Source organism: Protopterus annectens, chromosome 6.part0 (genome assembly GCF_019279795.1).
Source record: "Protopterus annectens isolate FY-2018-M chromosome 6.part0, PAN1.0, whole genome shotgun sequence".
In the NCBI taxonomy this organism is placed as follows: Eukaryota; Metazoa; Chordata; order Ceratodontiformes; family Protopteridae; genus Protopterus; species Protopterus annectens.
This window is the reverse complement of record NC_056737.1, coordinates 95963598-95985551: the sequence shown is the minus strand read 5'-3', so window position 1 is coordinate 95985551 and position 21954 is coordinate 95963598. Positions and strand designations below refer to the sequence as shown.

Genomic DNA, 21954 nt, shown 5'->3' with positions numbered 1-21954 from the left:
CATACGTAGACATGCTTGGTTGAAAGAACAGACATTGCCAGATCATGTTAAAGTAAAGCTTCTAGATGCACCTCTGGAAAAAGACAAGCTATTTGGTGCTAATGCACAGGGTGTGTTGAAATCAATTGAGGAAAAGGCTAAATCAGTACAAACAGTCAAAGATTTCCTCCAGGTTCAGCCACCAAGGTTCAGTAGGAATTGGCCTTCGAAGAATTGGTCCTTTCCAGACAGTGACAAGTTCCAAAGGGGAAAAAACAGGCATGCTCGAGGTAGAGGGCAATACCGAGGCTCCTACAGGGGCCGCCAATGGCAACCAACTAATCAGAGAAGTAGTGCAGGGACTTCTACTGCTCCACAGGGACAATCACAATGACTTGACTTTGACACCGCCGACCAAGGCTCAAAGAGAAGCACCTTTAGACAGAAAATTATCTTTATTTTCAAAAAATTGGCACGTTTTTACAAAGGACAAATGGATTTTGGACATAATAGACAAAGGTTACAGGTTCCACTTCCATACTTTACCAACAAGACAAGGCATGCCAAACCTGCCACAAAATCAAAGGGCAGAGGCACTCATACAAGTTTCAAAGCTGCTACAAATCAAAGCAATAGAAAAGGTTCCTCCTCAGGAACAAGGCCAGGGATTCTACTCGACTGTTCCTTGTTCCAAGAAAAGAAAAGCAATGGAGACCTATAGTGGACTTGTCCGCTCTAAACACTTTTCTCATTGTGCCAAAATTCAAAATGCTGACGTTACAGCAACTTCTTCCCATGCTGGGCAAGGGGTCTTGGCTGGTTACTCTAGACCTCAAGGAGGCATACCTGCATGTCCCAATCAGACACAGCTGCAGAAGATACCTCATATTTCTTGCAGGGTCAGAGCATTATCAATTCTCAGCATTGCCTTTTGGCTTATCTACTGCGCCCAGAGTATTCACAAAATGCCTGGCATCAGTAATTGCACATTGCAGACTTCAGGGGATACAAATATACCCTTACCCGGACGACTGCCTTATACAAGCGGACAGCAAGCAAGCCTTGATAAGAAACTTGGACTATGTCATTCACTTACTACAGGCTTTGGGATACACAGTCAACATTCAAAAATCAAGACTACTGCCATCCCAACAAATAATTTTTCTAGGAGCCAAACTGGACACAAACTCACAAATGGCTTTCCTCACAGAAGAAAAACAAGAACAATTACCAGATTACTTCAAAAGCGTAGCAAAGCACACCCAGATGACTGCAAGGAAAATCCTGCAGGCCCTGGGTTTCATGGCATCTTGCATTCTTCTGATTCCACTGGCAAGACTACACATGAGAAAACTACAATGGTACCTAAAAAGTTTATGGTCTCAACACAGCCACGACTTAGAAGCAATTATTCCACTCATTCCATGTCTACAAAAGGAATTTTTGTGGTGGGCACAAGCAAGCCAGCTAAACAAAGGCATGTCTTTCAACAAACCTCAAGCAAGCCAAACCATTACAACAGACGCCTCAGATCATGGATGGGGGATGCACATGGAGGGCAGATGCATTCAAGGGCAATGGGCACCCCGAGAATTGCATCTGCACATCAGTCAAAAAGAGATGCTGGCAGTGATTCATGCAATCGAGGCCTTCGGAAAATTTCTTCAGCAAGGTCATCTGCTAATAAAGACAGACAACACCACTGTTATGTGGTACATAAACAAACAGGGAGGCACCCATTCTTACCCCCTCTGCAGACTAACAATGACTCTTTGGGAAAAGTCCCTGAAACTGAACATACAGTTGCAATCCCAGTTTGTCCCAGGCAAGGACAATGTTCTGGTGGACAGTCTAATCAGAAACATTATGGACCCGCACGAATGGATGTTGCATCCAGACATTTTTTCACAAATAACTCATGCATGGGGAAGGCCGGACATAGATCTCTTTGCCTCACTCCTCAATCATCATCTGAAGAAGTTCTGCTCAAGGACACACCATCCTCAAGCCTGGAGAATGGATGCTCTCTCCTTCAGCTGGAATTCTCTAACAATCTATGCATTTCCACCTCTACCATTAATGACCAAGGTGTTACTGAAGATCAAAGCAGAACAACCGAAAGGCATTTTGATAGCTCCAGACTGGCCAAGACAGCACTGGTATCCATTACTAAGGAGCATAACTCGCACCAAGCCGTGGCTCCTGCCTCAATGGTCTCTGCTTATAACTCAGCACAATTACAGGACTGTTCATCCCAACCTGCAAACATTGCATCTCACAGCTTGGAGGGTTCCATGACTTCTCCCCATATCTCTCTCTCTCCAAAAAAGTTCAAGAGATCTTACTGGAAGCACGCAGGCCTTCCACCAGAAAAACGTATTCAGCCAAATGGAAGAGATTCAACATCTGGAATGCCAACAAGGGTCAGGATGCATCAGTAATGAGCATCCCACAGATACTAGAATACTTGGCAGAAGTGCTTCACAATGGCCTTTCATATTCTTCCATAAAAATACACGCTTCAGCAATTTCAGCAAAATGCAACTGTGATCCACCTGTGTTTTCACATCCTTTGCTAAGACAGTTTCTAAGAGGGATAAAGAATATTAAACCTCCAAGAAAACCACCAGTGCCTGCATGGGACCTCAACTTCGTCTTGGAAAAATTAACTCTTCCTCCTTTTGAGCCAGCAGCATCTTCAGAATTGCAATTTCTCTCCTGGAAAACAGTTTTCCTGTTGGCAATTACTTCAGCAAGAAGAGTCTCGGAGATACAGGCCCTCATGGCAGTACCTCCATTTCTCATTTTCCATCAGGACAGAGTCTCTTTAAGAACCAATCCTTCATTCTTGCCAAAAGTGATATCCAGGGTTTCTCTAAATCAAGCAATTCACCTGCCTACTTTCTTTCCCAATCCTCAAAATAAAGGAGAAAAGCTTCTGCACACTTTGGACATACACAGGCAATTGCGCTACTACTTGGACAGAACAAAGGCCAGCAGAAAGTCTGACCAACTATTTGTAGCTTACGCTGCTGGAGTACAAGGAAAGGCAATTTCCAAACAAACAATTTCAAAATGGATTGGAAACTGCATCAGATTCTGCTACTCTTTCCATGGAAAAGGTGTGCCAGCCAGTATCAGGCCACACTCCACCAGAGCTACAGCCGCCTCCACAGCCTTTCTAAGAGGGGTGGCTACAAAGGACATTCTAGAAGCTGCTACATGGAGCTCTGTGCATACATTTTCCAAACATTACAACCTGCCTTTATATTCCAGATCCCGAGCAGGCTTTGCTTCTGCAGTCCTGCAGGGCATTTTAGCTACACCATCCTTATCTTAGATCCTACCACCCCCAGCTTGGCTATGGTAATCAACCCATATGTCAGGACTGCAGTTGCATTCTTGAAGGACATAGTACAGTTTTGTACCTACCATAAATGTAGATATCCGATAGATATGCAACTGCAGTCAGGTTTTCCCTCCCTCCTACCCTGCTGCAATTCTCTTTTTTTAGGGTCCACTCCCTCTTTTTCAAATTAGCTGGGGATATCTGTTATGGTATATCTGTTTATTACTGTTGTGCATGTCTGGAATTTTTATCCATTCTCTAAATTTAGCCTTCCTTGGAGGGCACCTGGCATCTGGGGCAAGAAACACTGAAGAAGATGGCGTCGGCTGATGCTTTTATACCCCAGCCGCTCTGACGTTGGGGAAGAGGCGACATCAGCCGACGCCGGACCCAGACTTTGGAATCCGGCCGACCGAAGGGCTGCCTGAGGCAGGAAAACCCATATGTCAGGACAGTGGCTGTCTTGCAGTGGCTCATTCCATGCCTATCTCTTGTCTTTATGTCTGTGAGCTTGCACATGGAAACATAAGGTCATAAAAAAAGAATGTCTAATCCCCTACACGGGATGTCAGCACCACTCCTGTGTCGCTCAACTCTTGTTCATAGGCCAAAGCAACGTTTGATGGTCAAAGAAGTCTAGTAAAAAAATGATTTCATACTGAGGTGTGGTATGCTTTGACTTGGTGTTTAAATGGGTGAAGTAGAAGTTCAGATAGGGGGTGTTGCTTTTCCCAATTAAGAAAAAAATACAAAGTAGCATTTTGACATTTTCAGTAGTATACTATTTCCTTTTCACCTGCATTTTTTTTTCCATAAGCTTGTTTTGGGAAAGGAGCATTAAGAGTATAAGATGGATAAAAGATTTGAAATTAGTTATTTTCAATTTCCACTGCTAACATCAGGAGAAGCATAATATATAATGGTTTCTGTATTCAAATGTCTGAATTGTGGTTTGCATTATTTAAGGGTACAAAATGATGCCATAAATAAGGATTTAAGGGCTCAAGTAATCTTAGTTGTATTCTCTCTCTCTGTCTCCAAGGTTTTCATGCCCGGTTAAACAGACTTCCAGGTGCTGCTGCAAGATGCATCAGAAAGGGAAGACGGAGGATTGCCAGCAAGGTACTGTATATGTCTTGGCTGTGGTAATGAACAAGTAAGGTGTTAAGAGTTTCTAATGTCTTACTATACTTTATGAAACTGAGAAAACGTATATCTGATAACAGGAGGTCCTTCTTTTGTAACGTCTAGGGCTGATGCTATAAGCATTAGGACCATTTGACAGATAAAATTGTACTCAACCACCTGGAACCCTGTCCTTACCCATTATGCATCAGTTATGTCACACACTTCAGTGTTTCTGTGCTACATTTCCAGAATGATTAGAGAAGAATTGCCCCAGGCTGCCTCATTACTTTGTAGGCGATGTTTGATAAAAACTTGAATGGATTTATGTAGAAGTAAAATCGTTTTTTCTTGCCCTTCTTTTTATATCAATTTTAGTCACAAGAACTGACATTTCAATATTTTTTTCTGTCATAATGTCTGTTTTATCATTACCGTCCATGCTGTTTTGTGCATGCCAAGCTATACTAATTCACTCCATCCCAGTACATAGGATTTCAGCACATGCTCTAGACGTACTCAGATGCTCTAATAGAGACATAAATATTCCATTAGTTGCAAGGCTGCTGTTTTTATGGTGCTTATCCTTACATTTTCATGCTGTTTATCTTATTCTGTGATTTGCACAAGAGCTCTTGGTACATATTTTTTGAGTACTTGTTCACTAAAACATACTCTCCTGTTTGATTACTTGGTGGTCACTTGCCTTACAGATTGCTTTGCCACATTGTTCTTAGCCAAGTGTTTAGCCTCTCCAGTATTTTCTGTGTACGTATTTTGCCCTTAAGTTGTCATAAGTGCTACTTAATTTTAACACACAAATTGCCCTAAAACATTTGAAATGTATATTTTTATTATACTGTACCTTCATTAATATTACCCCCTACTTTTCTTTTATTTTTTTGGAAACTTTAGATTAATCTTTTCTTAGTGTTAAGGTGCTGTATGCAGGTGTACATGAATCTACAGGTAATGGACTTCCTGTAATTTGTTCTTGGTTACCTGTATACTGTGTTGTCTGTTGCATTCATACCTTTACTAACAGGTCATAAACTTACCATATTGGGGTTGTTATACTAGAGTCGTCTTGCATAATTCTAACCTTTGCTTAATTGTGTTAGGATATTCTGCTAAGTGAAATTACTACTAAATGTTTTTGTACCATTAGACTGAGATTCTTTGTTAGGTATGGTGAAGTATTATGCTAAGTGAAACTGGCATTAGCTGTATTTGTTTTGTTTAGCAAAGACTCCTTGTTTGTATAAAACAGAATGAGTATATTCTAGAGTAGAAAGTTGCTTGGCATTAATAGTTTTGCCTTTTTCTTCCCTTCTCCTAGCTGGCTGAGCTGTCCTAATTAGCACCACTCCATTACACCAGATTTCAACTTACACTGCACAAACTTACTGTAATAAAAAAAATAAATGATCTGATGTCAGTCTTCATTCATTCTTGACTGTTGGGTCTCGGTCCCGACCTCCGGAACTGACTCGGCCATTATATCAAGCTTGCTCCAGCCAGAAACTCTCAAGCCAAGGCTACCCATAATGCCTCTCTTCCCTTCCCCCAGAACTTATTTGCCACGTAGAAAATCGATGCATCAGCCATGCTCTCAGCTAAGTGCTAGATTTTTTGATACATGTCTTTGCATATCCTCTCCTCTTTAACAGTTTCAGTTGTGCCTCTCCTTGATTTGTGTTGTTACTGCTGTGTTTTCTGGGTGTGAGTGATATATAATACCTTTTTTCTTACCTTGTCGGTAAAAGCTTACTTACCATCATTGGTATAGGCCCCTCCTTTTCCCTCTTAACTCTGGTAAATTCTTAAATACCATCATTGGTATTCCCTTTCTATTTCTTCCTTCTTTCTTTACCCCTTTTGTGGTTATCTTTTTCTGACTACCATTGTTGGTACAAAAAAAAAAAGTCTTTCTGTTGGTTTGTAGTTCCGTTAGTGTGTGTGTGAGTTTTTTGTCTGGGTGTGTGCCCTCTTGTATTTGTAGAAGATGGCTGAGAAACACAAGGGAACCACAGGGTTCAAGCAATGTGAAGTATGTGGCAGGAAGATGCCCAATTCGGATGGGCATCTTTCTTGTGTTTATTGTTTGGGGGTGCCACACTTGGAAATCCAACCACTGTGTGAACTCTGCAAAGTTTTCAGTTGAACCCTTGTAGAGAGGTGCAACAAACTAATTCTCAAATGCCCTTTTGGTGAGGCTTTGTCTGAGGCAGAGACATCTAAGTCTCCCAAGGAAAAAGCCCAAGAAAAGGAGTCATTCAGTTCCTGCATCTCCTAAACTACATGAGTCTAAATCTACTAAGGGCCAGGTGCTGACTCATCCCTCGGAACCGAGGCCCAAGATGTCAAAATTGACACCAACTACTACTGCTCCGGCACAGAAGCCTGTCTCATGTCCTATTATGCTGAAACTTCAAAAATTCCTATGGCACCAACTTTATCATCTGTACCAATGACCCTCTCGGCACCAACAGTCATTTCCCCTACCATACTGGTTACTTTGTCCCCTGCAAAGCAAGTTATTGGTCAACCATCCACGGTGCCAAAGGTTGAGAGTGCACCCAGGACTAGGTACTCCCCATCTATAGACCCCTTCTTGAGCCAGCAATTAAGCTCATTCATTGAAAGACCAGAATCGCCTTCAGGGATGTCCGTCTGTTCCACCAGGAGCCTTTCAGAGCTTAATATAGTCAGATTAGTGGATCAGCTCTTGACGGCCAGAGGTCTCCCTGCCCCATCTAAGACCCCTCTTTCATCCAGAGCCAAGGTTTACTCTCCAAGAACTCCCACTTATCTTCCTCCTTCAACCTCCCTGCAGGTCTTGGAGTCCTTGACTACAACGTTCTTGGTGCCAACTGCTTCCATGCCAATGGTGAACCTCACCTTGGTTCCGGAACCGACTCTGTGGTCAGTGGCTCCGTCGGAGCTGTCCCACCCACAGGACCGTGACTTGGCTTCCAGATCTGGGATCCCTGAATTGGCTCTGATTTATTTTCTACGGTACCGTCTACTGTTCCTGGTGCCCTGGCAGTTTCAAGTCCCCTCATGGCTCCTACTGTGGAGGTGGGCTCGTAGAAGCAGGGTGTGACTCTGATTCCAAGGTTGTCTTTCTCGGTTCCGGGTTCCCATCCCTCTTTGGGTGGGGCTGCCTTCCAGATTATGGAGAGAGCCCTGGCCTGTGCAAGTTCACAGCTAACACCATCCCTGTCGGAGTGTCACATCTATGTATCCTTTGGCTCACAGCTGTCACAATCTGCTACACTGGGGCAGCGGGCACAAAAGCAGCAAGACACCCTGTTAGTGAGTCCTGTCTCTTTGGAGTCCTCCTTGGATCTTCCACCTGAGGACCTCCCTGTAAGAGAATGTGCAAGAGGAAGCACCTGGATTCTCCAGAAGAATCAAGTCACTGAGGATACAGATTTTGATGAAGGGGAAGGGTCCCATCGATCACCCTCTGAAGATGTCTCCTTCAGAGACATCCTGGAAATTTTAAAACAGAGGGTGACTGGAAATCCACTAACCCATCCTGCGAGGAATCTGTTTACTTGCAGACTTTTCATACCCGCCCTTCTACTTCTTGGGTGACCCCACCTGGCGATGAACTAGTAAAACTCATCGTGCAGAGATTTTTGTTTTTGAAACCTAACCAAAAAGGAAGACCTCTCACCTAATTCATCTTGCCTTGCTCTAGTAAGTACACTAGAGAATAGTTATTCTTTAGATCGGTCAGGAAAATATAGTGAGATTAGTTAAGTACTGTTTTTCTGTGTCTGTGTGAATCTGATCATCTGTGTTACTTTAATATTTCCTGTGATTGAAACTCTGGTGTTTATTGCAAATAGATGTTTAGTATTTTCATGTTCTTTTATTATTGATTATTAAATATATTTAAACTTTTGATTGTGGCTAGTCTTTTAGAGAATATTGTTAACCTTTGAGACTACTTGTATTTATTTGATGACACTCTGGCCACTCCTGAAAGCCTTGCTGTTTGGGCAACATTACTAATGGTATTAATATTACTTTCACACAGTATAATTGGATACCCTTGTAAGAGCCTTAGAGTAGCTGGCTTTGGAGTGTTCTCGTGGCAGTATCTACCTTATAGTCTGGGCAGAGTGGCATAGCTAGTAAATTGTGTGTGTGTGTGTGTGTGTGTGTGTGTGTGTGTGTGTGTGTGTGTGTGTGTGTGTGTGTTTGAAAATCAAATTTCAAAGAATGTATGTCAGCTACTTGTGGAAGGGACACAGAGCACTGGTTTCACAGAGAGGGTGGTGGAAGACTAGGCCTGGGACACTTGGCTGAGGATTCAGCTCTATACCTGTGCCAGTGGGGAGTCTTATTGGGGGGCCTGGAGAGAAAGAGAGGGAAACCCAGACCCTGGACTGTGTTGTTCCCTGTGTGCTCTTAAGGGAAATTGTGCTTGGTGTAATGAACTGCACGTGGAAATAATGTATGTATCTATTTTTGTTCCAAGTGAACCTCCCTCACTGGTTTCAGTGGTGAGGATTCAGGCTCCTTGATTACTGGCCCAGAGGGGGGGGTGTCACAGATGAGGAATCAAGTCACACCTGGGGTAGTGTCTGTGTCCCTTATGGACAGAGGCAATCTGTAAGATACTCAATGCATATGCACAAACCCATGCCATCCTCTTGTCCCTAGGTGCCATATATTGGGTAAAATTGAGTTATATTGGCTAGGCTTGTAAGGGCTTTTAAGCCATTAGCCTAGTAATCTCCCATGAAACTATGAACATATTAGAAACACTAAAAGCTTCCCTGTTACCCTCTTCATAGACATTTTAGAGAGCTATAAACGGAGACCAGAATTTAATTTCTTTCTAGGTGGCACAGTATCCTATTTCAACAATTCATTAATGAGTGTAGTAAATAGCTTACTGTTTTGGAACAGATTAAAACCAAAGACAGTCCCTTGGTTTGCAGGAGACAGTAGGGCATTACTGAATCAGTGACCTCAGTATAGTGCTGCCATAATATCTCAATCATTACAACTGTGGCATGAACTCAGGGTAAAGGTAGCAACAGCAAAATGCAAAAGAAACTACTTTGAATGGCAGCAATCAGAATTTATCAGCAGTTCCCAAGATCTTTTAGAATGACATCAACTACTTTGTTAGCCTCAGTACAAAAATAAAAAGGTTGCATTACTCACAGGCCTTATCAGTTCTAGTTAATCAGCAACATATTTATTAACAGTGCCCTTTTCTTTTTCTGTCTTGTGTTTGACACTTGTCTATAACTGTTTGACACTTGTCCATCTTTTTGAAATTCTACTAGTAAAAGAGATCATATAGTGGGCTTACTAGCTGTCCTTCAGGAAGAGTGCAAGCTGATTGAATCGTGCATAGATGTCATCTCCAAGTCAGAACCTGTTACAGTGAGCATCCTTCAGGGGTCCAAATGTGACCCCTTCTTTTCAATGTTAGAATCACACTACTGGTTACACAGTATCGATATCACATCAGTAGCTATACTGTATCATTGTTTCATCACTGGATATGGTGCAGCAGTTGCAGTATGTGATGCACCATAACAGAATCACATTACTGGTGTCATAGTATTAGTTGTCACTGTACAAGATGTGCAGTAGCAGTATTGCAGCATTATCTGTATTGTATCATTATCACTTAACTGGATACAGTGTGTCAAGTCACAATACAAGGTACACAGTATCAAAATCACTCCACTGGCTACCCAGTATCAGTATCACACCAGTAGCTACACTATATCACTGTCACATCTTATCAGTATTGTACCACTGGCCATACTATATCAATACCACAACAGTAGATACATACTGTCAGTAATCACACCACTGGGTATAGAGTGTTAGCATCACTTCACTGCAGTAATCTTCCACCACGTATAAGAAACATTTCCAAACACAATCCTTTCAAGCAATTTCACACAAAATCTCTGTTCATTCTAGACCTGCCAGTGCACTGGAAATAGCACTTTCTACCTGGCATTGTCCTTCCTTTACATGCCACAACCTAGCAGATGGCATCTGTGGAATACTGTTTGCATAGAAAAAGAAAAGAAAGGGATGTTTTAAACTGCAGCCCTCATTTATGTATACTTGTAGAATGGTGATGCACATAAATCTGCTGCTGAGTTGTGGTTTACAGTGTTTACTAAGACTTACAGTTATATGCATATCTAATTTGTCCTAAAGACTCAGATTGTATGTATGCATTGTGCTATTTTATTTCTGTGTTATACATACTTAAGTTTAAGTGTTAATGTTCTTGGTGGTTTTCTCTCTTGGCCACTGCTGAAAATGGGAAATGTGTGGGTGTATTTTGTTGGTTAACGAACTCCAATAAACAAATAATTGCTGGAATTAGGCGTCACCTAAACCCTTGCTGGGATAGCAAGCCTGTGGTCGGCCTCTTCCACCCAGCAGTAGATGTATTCTCTGTATGTACTATCTTAGGGAATCTCTCAATGTTTCTTACTGCTCTTTCGGTTTACAGTATGACATAGATGCCTGCAAAATCTTCAAGCATATTTAGTACCTGAAACATTATCCAGTATTTAAACATAAAGAATGTGCAGTAATAGTTTGACTCTGCACCTTTTATTGAATTTTAATAGCCTTCAGGCTCTTTTGCTGAACAGGTTCTTCCCTTCCTAAAAAGGAGAAGCTCAAATCCATGATGGGTGAAAAGTTGTTTTTTTTTTTCTTCTTCTTTCAGCTTCACTTTCTTTAACTGTGGTGAACATGTAGATAAGACTTCTTAGTGACCTTCTGGCCCTAAGATTGTTGTTAAAAACGCTTTCTCAGATACTGTGAAATCTTTTAAAATACCTACAGTAATTGTCATAGAATCTTTTAGTCCACATGTTTCTATGTCTCACCTAGGGTCCTTATTTTTCCAGTTTTGCAGATATATGATGAAAAACTAGCTGTGGCAATTATTAAATTAAAATGAATGAAATCAAAAGTCGCTTTACCTAACCCCTCTAATTTCAGGCATTGAGAGAGTTGATTGTGTCTCCTAGAGGTCCCTCTTCTCTGGCGTCACTGTCCCATGTAAAGAGTGGAAGAGCAGGGCAAGACCCTCAGCAGTAGGGTACAAAATGTCACCCTCTACAGCATGCTTTAAATAGGATTGGAGAAGGACAGGTAGGGAAAGGAAGTAATAACCAGACGTTATAACGTACCATTCCCTCCCTTCCCAGAATCCCCCTGCCCCTATTGCAGGACATTTGACCCTGTCAGAAAGAGGTGGGAATAAGAGAGGTCATAACTTTTCGCAGCAGGAACCTTCCAAGAGGTCCCACCATACTAGAGAGGGTTATAATGTTATTCCAGGTTATTTTTGGTGCCAAAGAATACAAATGAATTTAATACCATTTAGTATTACAGCAACCTGAATACATTCATTACAAAGAAAACCTTTTTTTAATGGCTGTGGTGCTGGATGTGTAGTTTGGACTTTCAAGGCACCTGCATCCATATCAGATTCACAAAGGAGTCAAGAAGGTTTCTGCATTTCTGGTTCTGAGTAATTCATTGCCAGTTCAGAACTCTTCCTTTTGGTCTCATTTCTGTTGTGAGTTGTTCAGTGAATGTATTCTGTAGTTGTAGCTCATTTAAGAGTGCAGAGAGTCTAAGCTTTCCCAGATGAAGACATTTGGATGTTCTTCATGTTTCACTGTTGCACATTACATTTGGGTAATCTGCTGGCAGGTTGACCTCAGTCGGCCTGATTAACAAAGTCTTGGGTCCTGCGTCGGATGCTGTCCCTTCTTCCATGACGTCAGGTCATCAGAGGTATAAAACATGCAGCTGACGCCATTACATCTGTCTTTCTTGCTGCGCTGTGCCCGAAGCAGAAGCAGTTCGCAAGTGCCGGTCGGTCGACTCCTGAAATTTTCGTTTTCAAGTTTCAGAACAGAAGTCTTCAACTAAAAAGCTAAGTACCCTGTTGGGGAAACTTTTTCTTGCTCCTTACTGATGTCAATAAAAGTTAATAATTGCATTACTTGTGGGAAGCAAATACCTCATAAGGATTTCCATTTGTACTGTATTCCTTGCCTAGGCCCTGACTTCAATGTACCTTGCTGTCAGTTTTGTGCATTATTTAATCAGCGCACTATCCGTCGTCGGTACATTTTTGCTTCTAAATATTTAGGTTCTCAGTTTAATTATCCAGAAATGACATCAGTTAGCCATCCGACTACCGGAATACCGAAAAAACTCAAACAAAAAGGCAGAGACAGGCCGTTGAGGTCCAAAACTGCCGATGACGCTTCTCCTAAGCCATTCGCCAGTTTACTGGTACTCAGTGAGATGCTTGTGCAGCCCCTGATACCCGCTACTTCTGATTCGCAGGCCTCTACTGAGACCCATTCGGAGTCCGGTATGCCATGAGATGCTTCACCTATGGAACCCGCGGATGTCTCTACCTTGGATGAGTCCTGAGCCGCTGTGCAGGCACCGGCTTCTGAGGGTGTATTCAGGCCTACAGATTTGTATATTAAACCGACACCACCTTCTATATTAAGGCCAAAATCTCGATCTATGTCTAAAAAACTGACGCCCAGGTCACATGTTCAGGCCGCTATGCCTAAAAAACAAATTATCAAAATGGCTGAAGATTTAATTACTCTAATCAGGGATAGTCAACACCCCCCCCCCCTTCTAAGAGGCCTAGGGCTGAACTTGACTGTGAATCTTCTGAACAGGACTCTTGTTTCTTCTGACTCTTCTAATGAACAGGATTTATCCATGCCTACTTATGAGGACTCTGATGCAGAGGATTTCATTCCTTCTGCTTCTCCCCCTGAGGATTTTTCTTTTGGGGAAACTTTACATACCTTAAGGGAGCATTTCCACTGGGAAAGTCAGGATTTTTCTGAATCCAAAAAGAGGCTTAGGGATTTCCTTCTTCCTCAGCATAGGCCTTTAGCTATATCTCCTGTACTAGACATTGTTGATGGTGTGTTTTCAGAATCCAGTATGGCCCCTGATTCCCTACCTCCGGCCCCTTGTAAGCCAGACAGATACTACAAGGTTCCTGACTCCCACAAATTCCTTTTCAAAAATCCTGTTTGGACCCTGAAACCATTTCTCTGGGACTCAAGGGCATTAAGGCTTCTACTGTTAAAATCCCTACCCCTTCTGATAAGAGACGTCAGGGCGCTGGATAGATGGGGTAAAAAGGTTTATACTTCTGCAACCTTGGCAATCGGGCTTTAAACTGTCAATTCCATATGCTAAAATATCAACAGCATATCATGGGACTGCTTAAACAGAAAATTATGTTGATTTCTAACTGTGTGGAAAATAAGGATTTACAGGATTTATTGCATTCAGCTGAACAAGTTGGAAAACATACTTTGCAATGTGGTTTTGATTCTTTGGAGACCTCTTGCTGGGCTGCTGTTACTGGGTCTGTGCTTAGAAGGCATGTTTGGCTTAAGGAGCAATCTCTGCCTGATCATGTTAAAGCAAAATTGTTGGATGTTCCTTTGCAACAGGACCGTCTGTTTGATAATAAGGCTGAAGTAGTTCTAAAAAAGATGGAAGATAAAGCTAAATCTATGCAAACTGTGAAAGCTTCTTACAGGTACAACCTCCAAGATTTAGTAGGCACTGGCCTACTAAGAACTGGTCCTTTCTAGTTCCTTCCACAGCCACTCAAGCCAAACCCAGACATTCCAAAAGCACCAGGTTTCAGTCCCAAGGGACTTGCAGAACTAAGCAATGGGGTGCCTCCACTTCCAAATCTGGAAACAGCAAGACACCTCCCTATGGTAAACAGTCTCAATGACTTTCCTTTAAAATTACCAAGCACTTACCTCTTAGCCGCCCCTTTGGGGGGAAAAGTGGCTCTTCATGCAAAAAACTGGCAACTTATAACCCAGGACAAATGGGTTTTAAATATAGTGCCCCAGGGATACAGATTTCATTTCCATACATTGCCAACTCCAAACAGATGGCCGGACCTGCCCCCAAATCAGTGAGCAGAGGCTCAGAAACAAGTACTTTCCCTCCTAAACATGGGGCAATTCAGCTAGTACCAGAAGAGAAAAAGGGACAAGGTTTCTATCCAGACTTTTCCTGGTACACAGAAAAGACAAATCATGGCATCCAATTCTGGACCTGTCTACTCTAAACACCTTTCTGGACATTCCAAAATTCAAGATGCTGACTCTTCACCAGTTACTTCCTATGCTAGGCAAAGATGCCTGGTTGGCAACTCCAGATTTAAAAACAGCTTACCTGCATATCCCAGTCAGGGAATCTTGCAGGAGATACCTCCGCTTCAAAGCAGGCTACTTGCATTATCATTTTTCTGCACTGCCCTTTGTTAATACCCTGGGCGCAGTAGATAAGCCAGTGCCTGGCTCCAGTAATTGTATTTTGCAGGCAAAGTAGTATTCAAATATATCCATACCTGGACGATTGTCTAATTCAGGCAGAAAACAAAGCCATTCTTCTAAAACATCTGGCATTTGTAAAAATGGTTCTAACTTGTCTAGGGTACACCATAAACGAAAAGAAATCACAACTGGTACCCTCTCAAAAAATTACATTCCTGGGTGCAAGCTTGAATACAACTGCCCAGATGGCTTTCCTTACGCCAGAAAAGCAAATTCATTTGGTAACTTACTTCAAACAGGTGGCCAGAAAAACCCTGCTATCTGCAAGACAAATACTGCAAGCCTCGGGGTTCATGGCCTCCTGCATTCTTCTAATGCCATATGCAAGACTGCATATGAGGAAACTTCAGTGGTACTTAAAACGCTTATGGAGTAAGCATTGTCACAGCCTGGAAACAATGATTCCTATCATACCTTGCCGGCAACTAGAGTTCTGATGGTGGGCAGAAGCCTGCCACCAAAACAAGAGACCGCCATTTACACCACCCCCTGCCGCCCAAACCCTGACTACAGACGCATCAGACTATGCATGGGTGGTTCATCTGGCAGGAAAGTGCATTCAGGGCAAATGAAGCCCAAACCTTCATATTAATCAAAGAGAAATGCTAGCTGTACAGAATGCACTGACAGCCTTCAAGGACTACCTTCACCCAGGGCAACTATTCGTAAAGATGGACAACACCACAGTTATGTGGTACATAAACAAGCAGGGGGGTGCACATTCCTACCCCCTGTGCAGACTAGCCATGGCATTGTGGAACACGGCCTTGAGCTATCAAGTACAACTACAAGCTCAATTCCTGCCAGGAAAGCTGAATATTTTGGCAGACGAACTAAGCAGAAATCTCATGGACCCACACAAATGGAAACTGGAACCACTGATTTTCAACATGTTGACAAGCAAATGGGGGAGCCCAGACATAGATCTTTTTGCCTCACCCCAGAACTACCAGTTGGACAAATTTTGCATAAGAACTCCTCACAAAAAAGTTTGGAAAGTGAATGCACTGTCCTTCAGCTGGGAAAACCTAACAGTCTATGCCTTTCCCCCTCTGCCTCTGCTCTCCAAAGTTCTACTAAAAGTCAAAAAGGACAAACCAAAAATGATTTTGATTGCTCCAGACTGGCCTCGCCAACACTGGTACCCACTCCTACGCAGTCTTTCACTTATTTCTCCATGGCACCTGCCTCAGACACCTTCCTTACTGTCTCAGCAGAACAACCAAATTCTGCACCCTCAACTCCAAACTTTGAATCTTGCAGCTTGGCTAATCACATAAATTCCTCCTTAGCATCCCTCAGCAAACCTGTAATGGATTGGAGGCAAGAAGTCCTAGTACTAGAAAATCTTATGCTGACAAATGGAAAAGATTCTTTCCCTGGAATCAATATCTAGGGATGAGCACAGCAGTGCCCAATTTATCTCAGATTTTGCAATACTTAACTGAGATGCTTCACAAGGGCCTGTTTTTTTCTTCCAAAAAATCCATGCCTCAGCCATTTCAGCTCATTACAACACAGACCCCCCCCTCTCGTCGCTAAAGCAGTATCTCAGAGGGGTCAAAAACTTGAGGCCACCCAGGAGAGCTCCAACCCCTGCCTGGGACCTTAACTTTGTATTGGATAAACTCACTCTTCCTCCTTTCGAGCCACGTGCTACTGCAGACTTAAAATTTATTTCCTGGAAAACAGCCTTCCTTTTGGCAATCACTTAGGCTAGAAGGATTTCTGAGTTACAGGCCCTTATGGCAGTGGAGCCTTTCATCATATTTCATGCAGACAGGGTGTCATTCAGGATCAACCCATCCTTCATGCCCAAGGTGGTATCCAGTGTGGCTCTTAATCAGTCCATTCATTTGCCAATTTTCTTTCCCAATCCACAGAATAAGGGGGAGTGGGTTCTGCATTCATTGGATGTACACAGGTAACTTAGATTTTACTTGGAAAGGACTAAATCTCGAAGAAAATCTGAAAAACTGCTGGTAGCATTTGCTGCAGGGGCAGAAGGGAAGGCTATTTCAAAGCAAACCATTTCCAAATGGATAAGCCATTGTATTCATTTCTGCTATAAGCACCATGGAAAACCTATACCCCAGGGGATCAGATCCCATTCCACCAGGGCCGCATCTACTTCTACAGCCTTAATCAGAGGTGTTCCTACCAGGGATATTGTGGAAGCTGCTACCTGTAGTTCAGTTCATACTTTCACCAAGCACTATCATTTACCAATCTTCTCTAAATGCAGAGCTGGCTTTGCCACTGCTGTTTTGCAGGGCCTTATAGCCGGTCCTAATGCTCCATAAATCCATCCTCCCAACCATAGCTTTGGGAATTTACCCAAATGTAATGACTGCAACAGTGAAACACGAAGAACATAGTACAGTTGTATACACTGACCATAAATGTAGATGTTAGAGTGTATTCACTGTTGCAGTCCTGGTTACCCTCCCTCCAGCCCACTGTTTTTTTTCTTACTATGCCTCTCCTTTCTTTTACTACACTTAAAAGCCTTTTTGGTGTATTTGCTTTTGGTTGGAGGTATATTGTTGTGTTTTAAATTATTTATATATTTTGCTCCCCATTTGGGGGGCACCTGACATCCGGGGCAAGAAAAACTGATGTAATGGCGTCGGCTGCATGTTTTATACCCCTGACGTCATGGAAGAAGGGGCATCATCCGATGCAGGACCCAAGACTTTGTTAATCAGGCTGACTGAGGGCAACCTGCCAGCAGATTACTTAAATGTAATGACTGCAACAGTGAATGCACTCGAACATTTACATTTATGGTAAGTGTACACAACTGTACTTCCCTTACTGCCCCTTCACTGATGATTCTGGAAGTTAAAGGGACTCTGCATATGCTGTTCAATTCCTTTGAAGTTAATAAACCTGTAGAGTCTCACTTCCATTTCAGATACTGTATTATGTTGGGCCTTTTTACCATAGGACAGGATGTCACATCTACAACAAATGGTTGCTTTTACTCTGTTAGTGCAGTTTGGTCTGAGTCTTGTCTCTGTGCCTTAGGCATTTAGCCTTAATGTCAAGTTTCACATAGCAATTCTTTACAGATCAGTTGAGGTCCAGGGGTTATAGTATCTTGACCCTGTGCAATTTCCATTGTGAATCTCCAGGGCTTCTTGAATGCATCTACAGTGGTAGATAGGTCTCATCAACCTTCAGTCCGGATGCCGTTTTTTAGTTATAAACATTTCAGACTACATCACATTGGATGTGCCCTGTGTAGGATTGGGGGAATAGTACAGAAGGCATAAGATGTTCTTCATGTTTCACTGTTGCAGTCCTCACATATGGGTTATCCAGCTCCCAGTAGCCCTCAGTCGGCCCGAATACCAGAGTCCTTGGTATAGGACATCAGCTGCCGCCGGTTGTAAAACTGATGTCAGTACGTCAGGTATAAAGGGAGGCAGCCGACACCATTTCCTCAGTCTTTCTTGCCGCGGAGCCCAAAGCAGATGCAATTCACACTAGTGCCGGCAGGCCGTTTACCTTCATTTCACTTTCCGACTACCAAGTTGAAGACGCCTTCAGATAAGTACCCCATTAAGGATCATCTTTTCTTGCTTTAACGAATGTCAGATTCCGCACCATGATTTCCATTCCTATTGTATAACTTGTTTGAGCCTTGAGCACGACCCTAACTGCGATCTCAGTACTTCCTTTAGCCTGCGTACCATACGCTGTAGAGCTAAGATTTTGTATAAGCATTTCGGAGTCTGGCCTAAGTTCGTCGGTATGGCGTCTTCTGGTCTTCCGACTTCGGATATACCTCGGAAATGCAAAGACAAGGACTGTGACAGGCCTAGGGTTAAATCTTCTGACGACGCACTGGTGAAATTGGTTGTCATCACAGCGGTAGTCAGTGCGGCGCTTTCGCAGCCCCTGAAGTCTGCAGATTTTCAGCCACAAACCTCTGCCGAGACCTTTACAGAGTCCTCCATGCCGCAGGCTGCTATTTTGTCTTCAGACCCTCCGCCTTTCGCTGCCTCAGATGGGTCAGGAGCCACTTTGCAGGCACCAGCTTCTGACACCTCTTCTTTTTGACATGAGACCAGAACCAGACCAACTACCTTAATTCAGACTTCTGCAGTTGCTAGGCATCCTGAGTGCCTCCGGATTGCTAGTAAACCTTCCAGCTGCAAACCTACTCACAAGTAGGCGTCTGCCTCCCCTCCTGTATCTCAGTCCCAGTTGGTAAAGATGGCTGGTGATCTTCCTTTCCTGATTAGGGGTTCTCATCCCTTCCTTCAAAGAGGGCTAGGGAATTATCTCCTGATGTTTTGTCTGTCTCAGATTCTGAGATTTCCAGTATGTCTGCGAGTGAAGAAGGAAATTCTCAACTTTTTTCATAGGTTCATAGGTTCATACTAGGCTATCTGCCCTAGGGCATTTATAAGCCTAGCCCAAAGTTTTGTGGCTATCGCCACCCCTTAAGTTTGAAGGATACTATGCCCATTATTTTGCCGTACCTCTGTCCAGTAGTGACACAGAGGTGATCCCCGGGGTAAACCTGCGATCTCCCATCCAATTGTCAAGATTCCTCTTGAACAAGGCCAGCGAGGTGCTATGCCTCACATGTACCGGGATCTTGTTCCACAGCATAGGGAGTCTCTGGGTGATGAATCTGTCCCTCCAGCACATCCTATTTATGACCGTGTTGAGGTTTAAGTCTCTTGCTCTTGTAGTCCTGGTGGATTTAGATTTTTTGAGGTGGAGCATGTCCATTAATTCCGGGTTGGACATGGCCTTGTATGTCAGGCACAGGTCACCTCTGAGCAGACGGTATGCTAATGAATAGAGCTGGAGTTCCTTCAGTCGGGCAGCATAAGACATATTTTTGAGACCCATTATCCTTTTGGTGAGGAACTTTTGGGGTCTTTCCAATTGCTGCAGGTGTCGGGTAAGATACATTCCGAATGGGGCATTGTACTCAATCATTGGTCTGATGAGTACAGGGGAACAATGACCTCCCTTGATCTGGATGTGAATCCCTTCATGATCAGGTGGGCAATGTAGAAGGTCTTCCTAACTACCTTAGCAACGTGAGTGTCGAAGGAGAGGCTACTGTCAACCTGGGTCCCCAGATCCCTGATGACCTCTTCTGTGCTCAGCGGGTTGCCACCTATATGGTAGCTAGGGGTTATCTTGTTTTTCCCGAAGGGTATGACTATGCATTCTTTGGCGTTTAACTTTAGGCCATGGCTCTGGCACCAGTTTTCCATTTCTATAAGACCCTTCTGAAATATCTGTGTCTGAAGTGTTTTCAACTATGGCGCCCAGTTTGCAGTCATCTGCAAACTTTGTCAGCCATAATCCTCTTGTGTTTGCTTGTACTTCTGAAAAATAGATGCCGAACAAGAGGGGACCCAGGACCGAGCCCTGTGGGACCCCACTTGTGACCGGCTTGGAATCTGACATAGCGCCTGCAACTCTGACCCTGTGGGTTCTGTCACTTAGCCAGTTTGAAACCCATCTAGTGATGTATGGGTTTACATTTAAGGTGGTGAGTTTTTCAAAGATACCCGAGTGGGGTATTGTGTCGAAAGCTTTTGCGAGGTCAAGGTAAGCTGTATGGACTGCCTTGCCCTCATCAATGGCCTTGGAGACCGTTTCGAAGAAGTCAACCAAGTTCAAGAGGCATGATCTGCCCTTGACAAAGCCAAACTGGGTTGGATCCAATGTCTGTAAGTCCCCTATGTCTTTATTTATGAGGTCCATTATGATCCTTTCCATAGCTTTGCAAACCAGGCTTGTTAAGCTAATGGGGCGGTAGTTCCCAGGGTCAGTGGAGGCACCGCCTTTGTGAAGTGGGACAACAGTTGCCATACGCCACTCCTTGGGTACGTATCCTGAGGTGAGGCTAAGATTAAACAGCTGCCTTAAATGCGGGTTTAATTCCTCATTGAGTTCGTGGAGCACACAGCCAGGGACACCGTCAGGTCCCATAGATGCTGTGTTTTTTGCCTTGGACAGAGCAGTTTTCACCTGGGTAATTGAGATGTTTGGGAGGCTGCAATCTGCCGGGATAGATATCTCTCCTTTTGGGGGGGGGGAGTTTGCACTGAACCTGTCAGCCAGTATGTTGGCAATGTCTGTTGGTACAGTGATTTTTACATTATTATGAACTAATTCTGAGCATATCTGGGAATTGCCTCCCAGGTTCCTAACATAGGAAAGTTAAAAAGACCTAAAAAGGCCTTATGATTGTCTTTTGAGTCTTTGGCGATTTTTCTCTCAAAATTTGCCTTGGATGATTTTATGAGTGATCGTAGTTTTTTACTTATGATGATCAAGGGTGTTTTCTCTTTTAGGAATTTTGCTCTATCTTGTAATAGCTTTCTCCTTTTATTGTAGAGCTTGTTTATGGCTGGGGTCCACCAGACTGGGCGCTTGCCTTTGGTGGAGAGAGTCTTTGTTTTGTTTGGGATTGCCTGATCCATGCAGTCCTGGAGGTGCTGGTAGAAGGCATTTGTAAGTGATTCAGCGGCTTGGGTAGTGGTTTTCACTGGCTCGGGGGCCTTGAAGGATGCTACGCTGGACTTAAGAAGTGTGAAGTCAGCTTTTGAGAAGTTCTTTACTGTGGTCTTTTTTATCTGAGGTGGAGGCGGGATCCAGTGAGATTAGTTTATGATCTGATCTCACCAATGAGGGGTATACTTCTGATGTTGAACATTGTGTCCCCATGTTTGTGATGATGAGATCCAGTATGTTTTCTCCTCTTGTGGGAACGGTGACTAGTTGTTCCATGGCATTAGAGTTTATGAACTCTAGGAACCTTTGGGCTAGAGTATTGGGGCTTGAGTAATGATCCCAGTCAATATTCGGGTAGTTGAAATCACCCAATATGATGGTGTTTGGAGATACATTTAGCCCCTCCAGTGTCTTCAGGAAGGCTGTGTGTGGTTCCTGAGTTTGAGAGGGTGGTCTGTAACATGCTACAAATTGCAGAGCAGTCTTGCCTATGGTTAATTGCACCTGGATGGTCTCCGATGCTTCGTGCATTGCCACCAACCTGGAGGTGTGGATATCCTTGATGAATATGGA

At 43.3% G+C, this 21954-nt stretch overlaps 1 protein-coding gene across 2 annotated transcripts in view; it reads left to right on the top strand.

Moving 5' to 3' along the window:
- The window catches only part of GPATCH2L (G-patch domain containing 2 like), a 2618649-nt gene that overhangs the window by 1085467 nt on the left and 1511228 nt on the right, over positions 1–21954 (top strand). For both annotated transcript variants that reach the window (XM_044073870.1, XM_044073869.1), the window contains exon 5: positions 4371–4450. In XM_044073870.1, coding sequence (XP_043929805.1) covers positions 4371–4450 — 80 coding nt within the window. The remainder of the gene's footprint in view (positions 1–4370; positions 4451–21954) is intronic.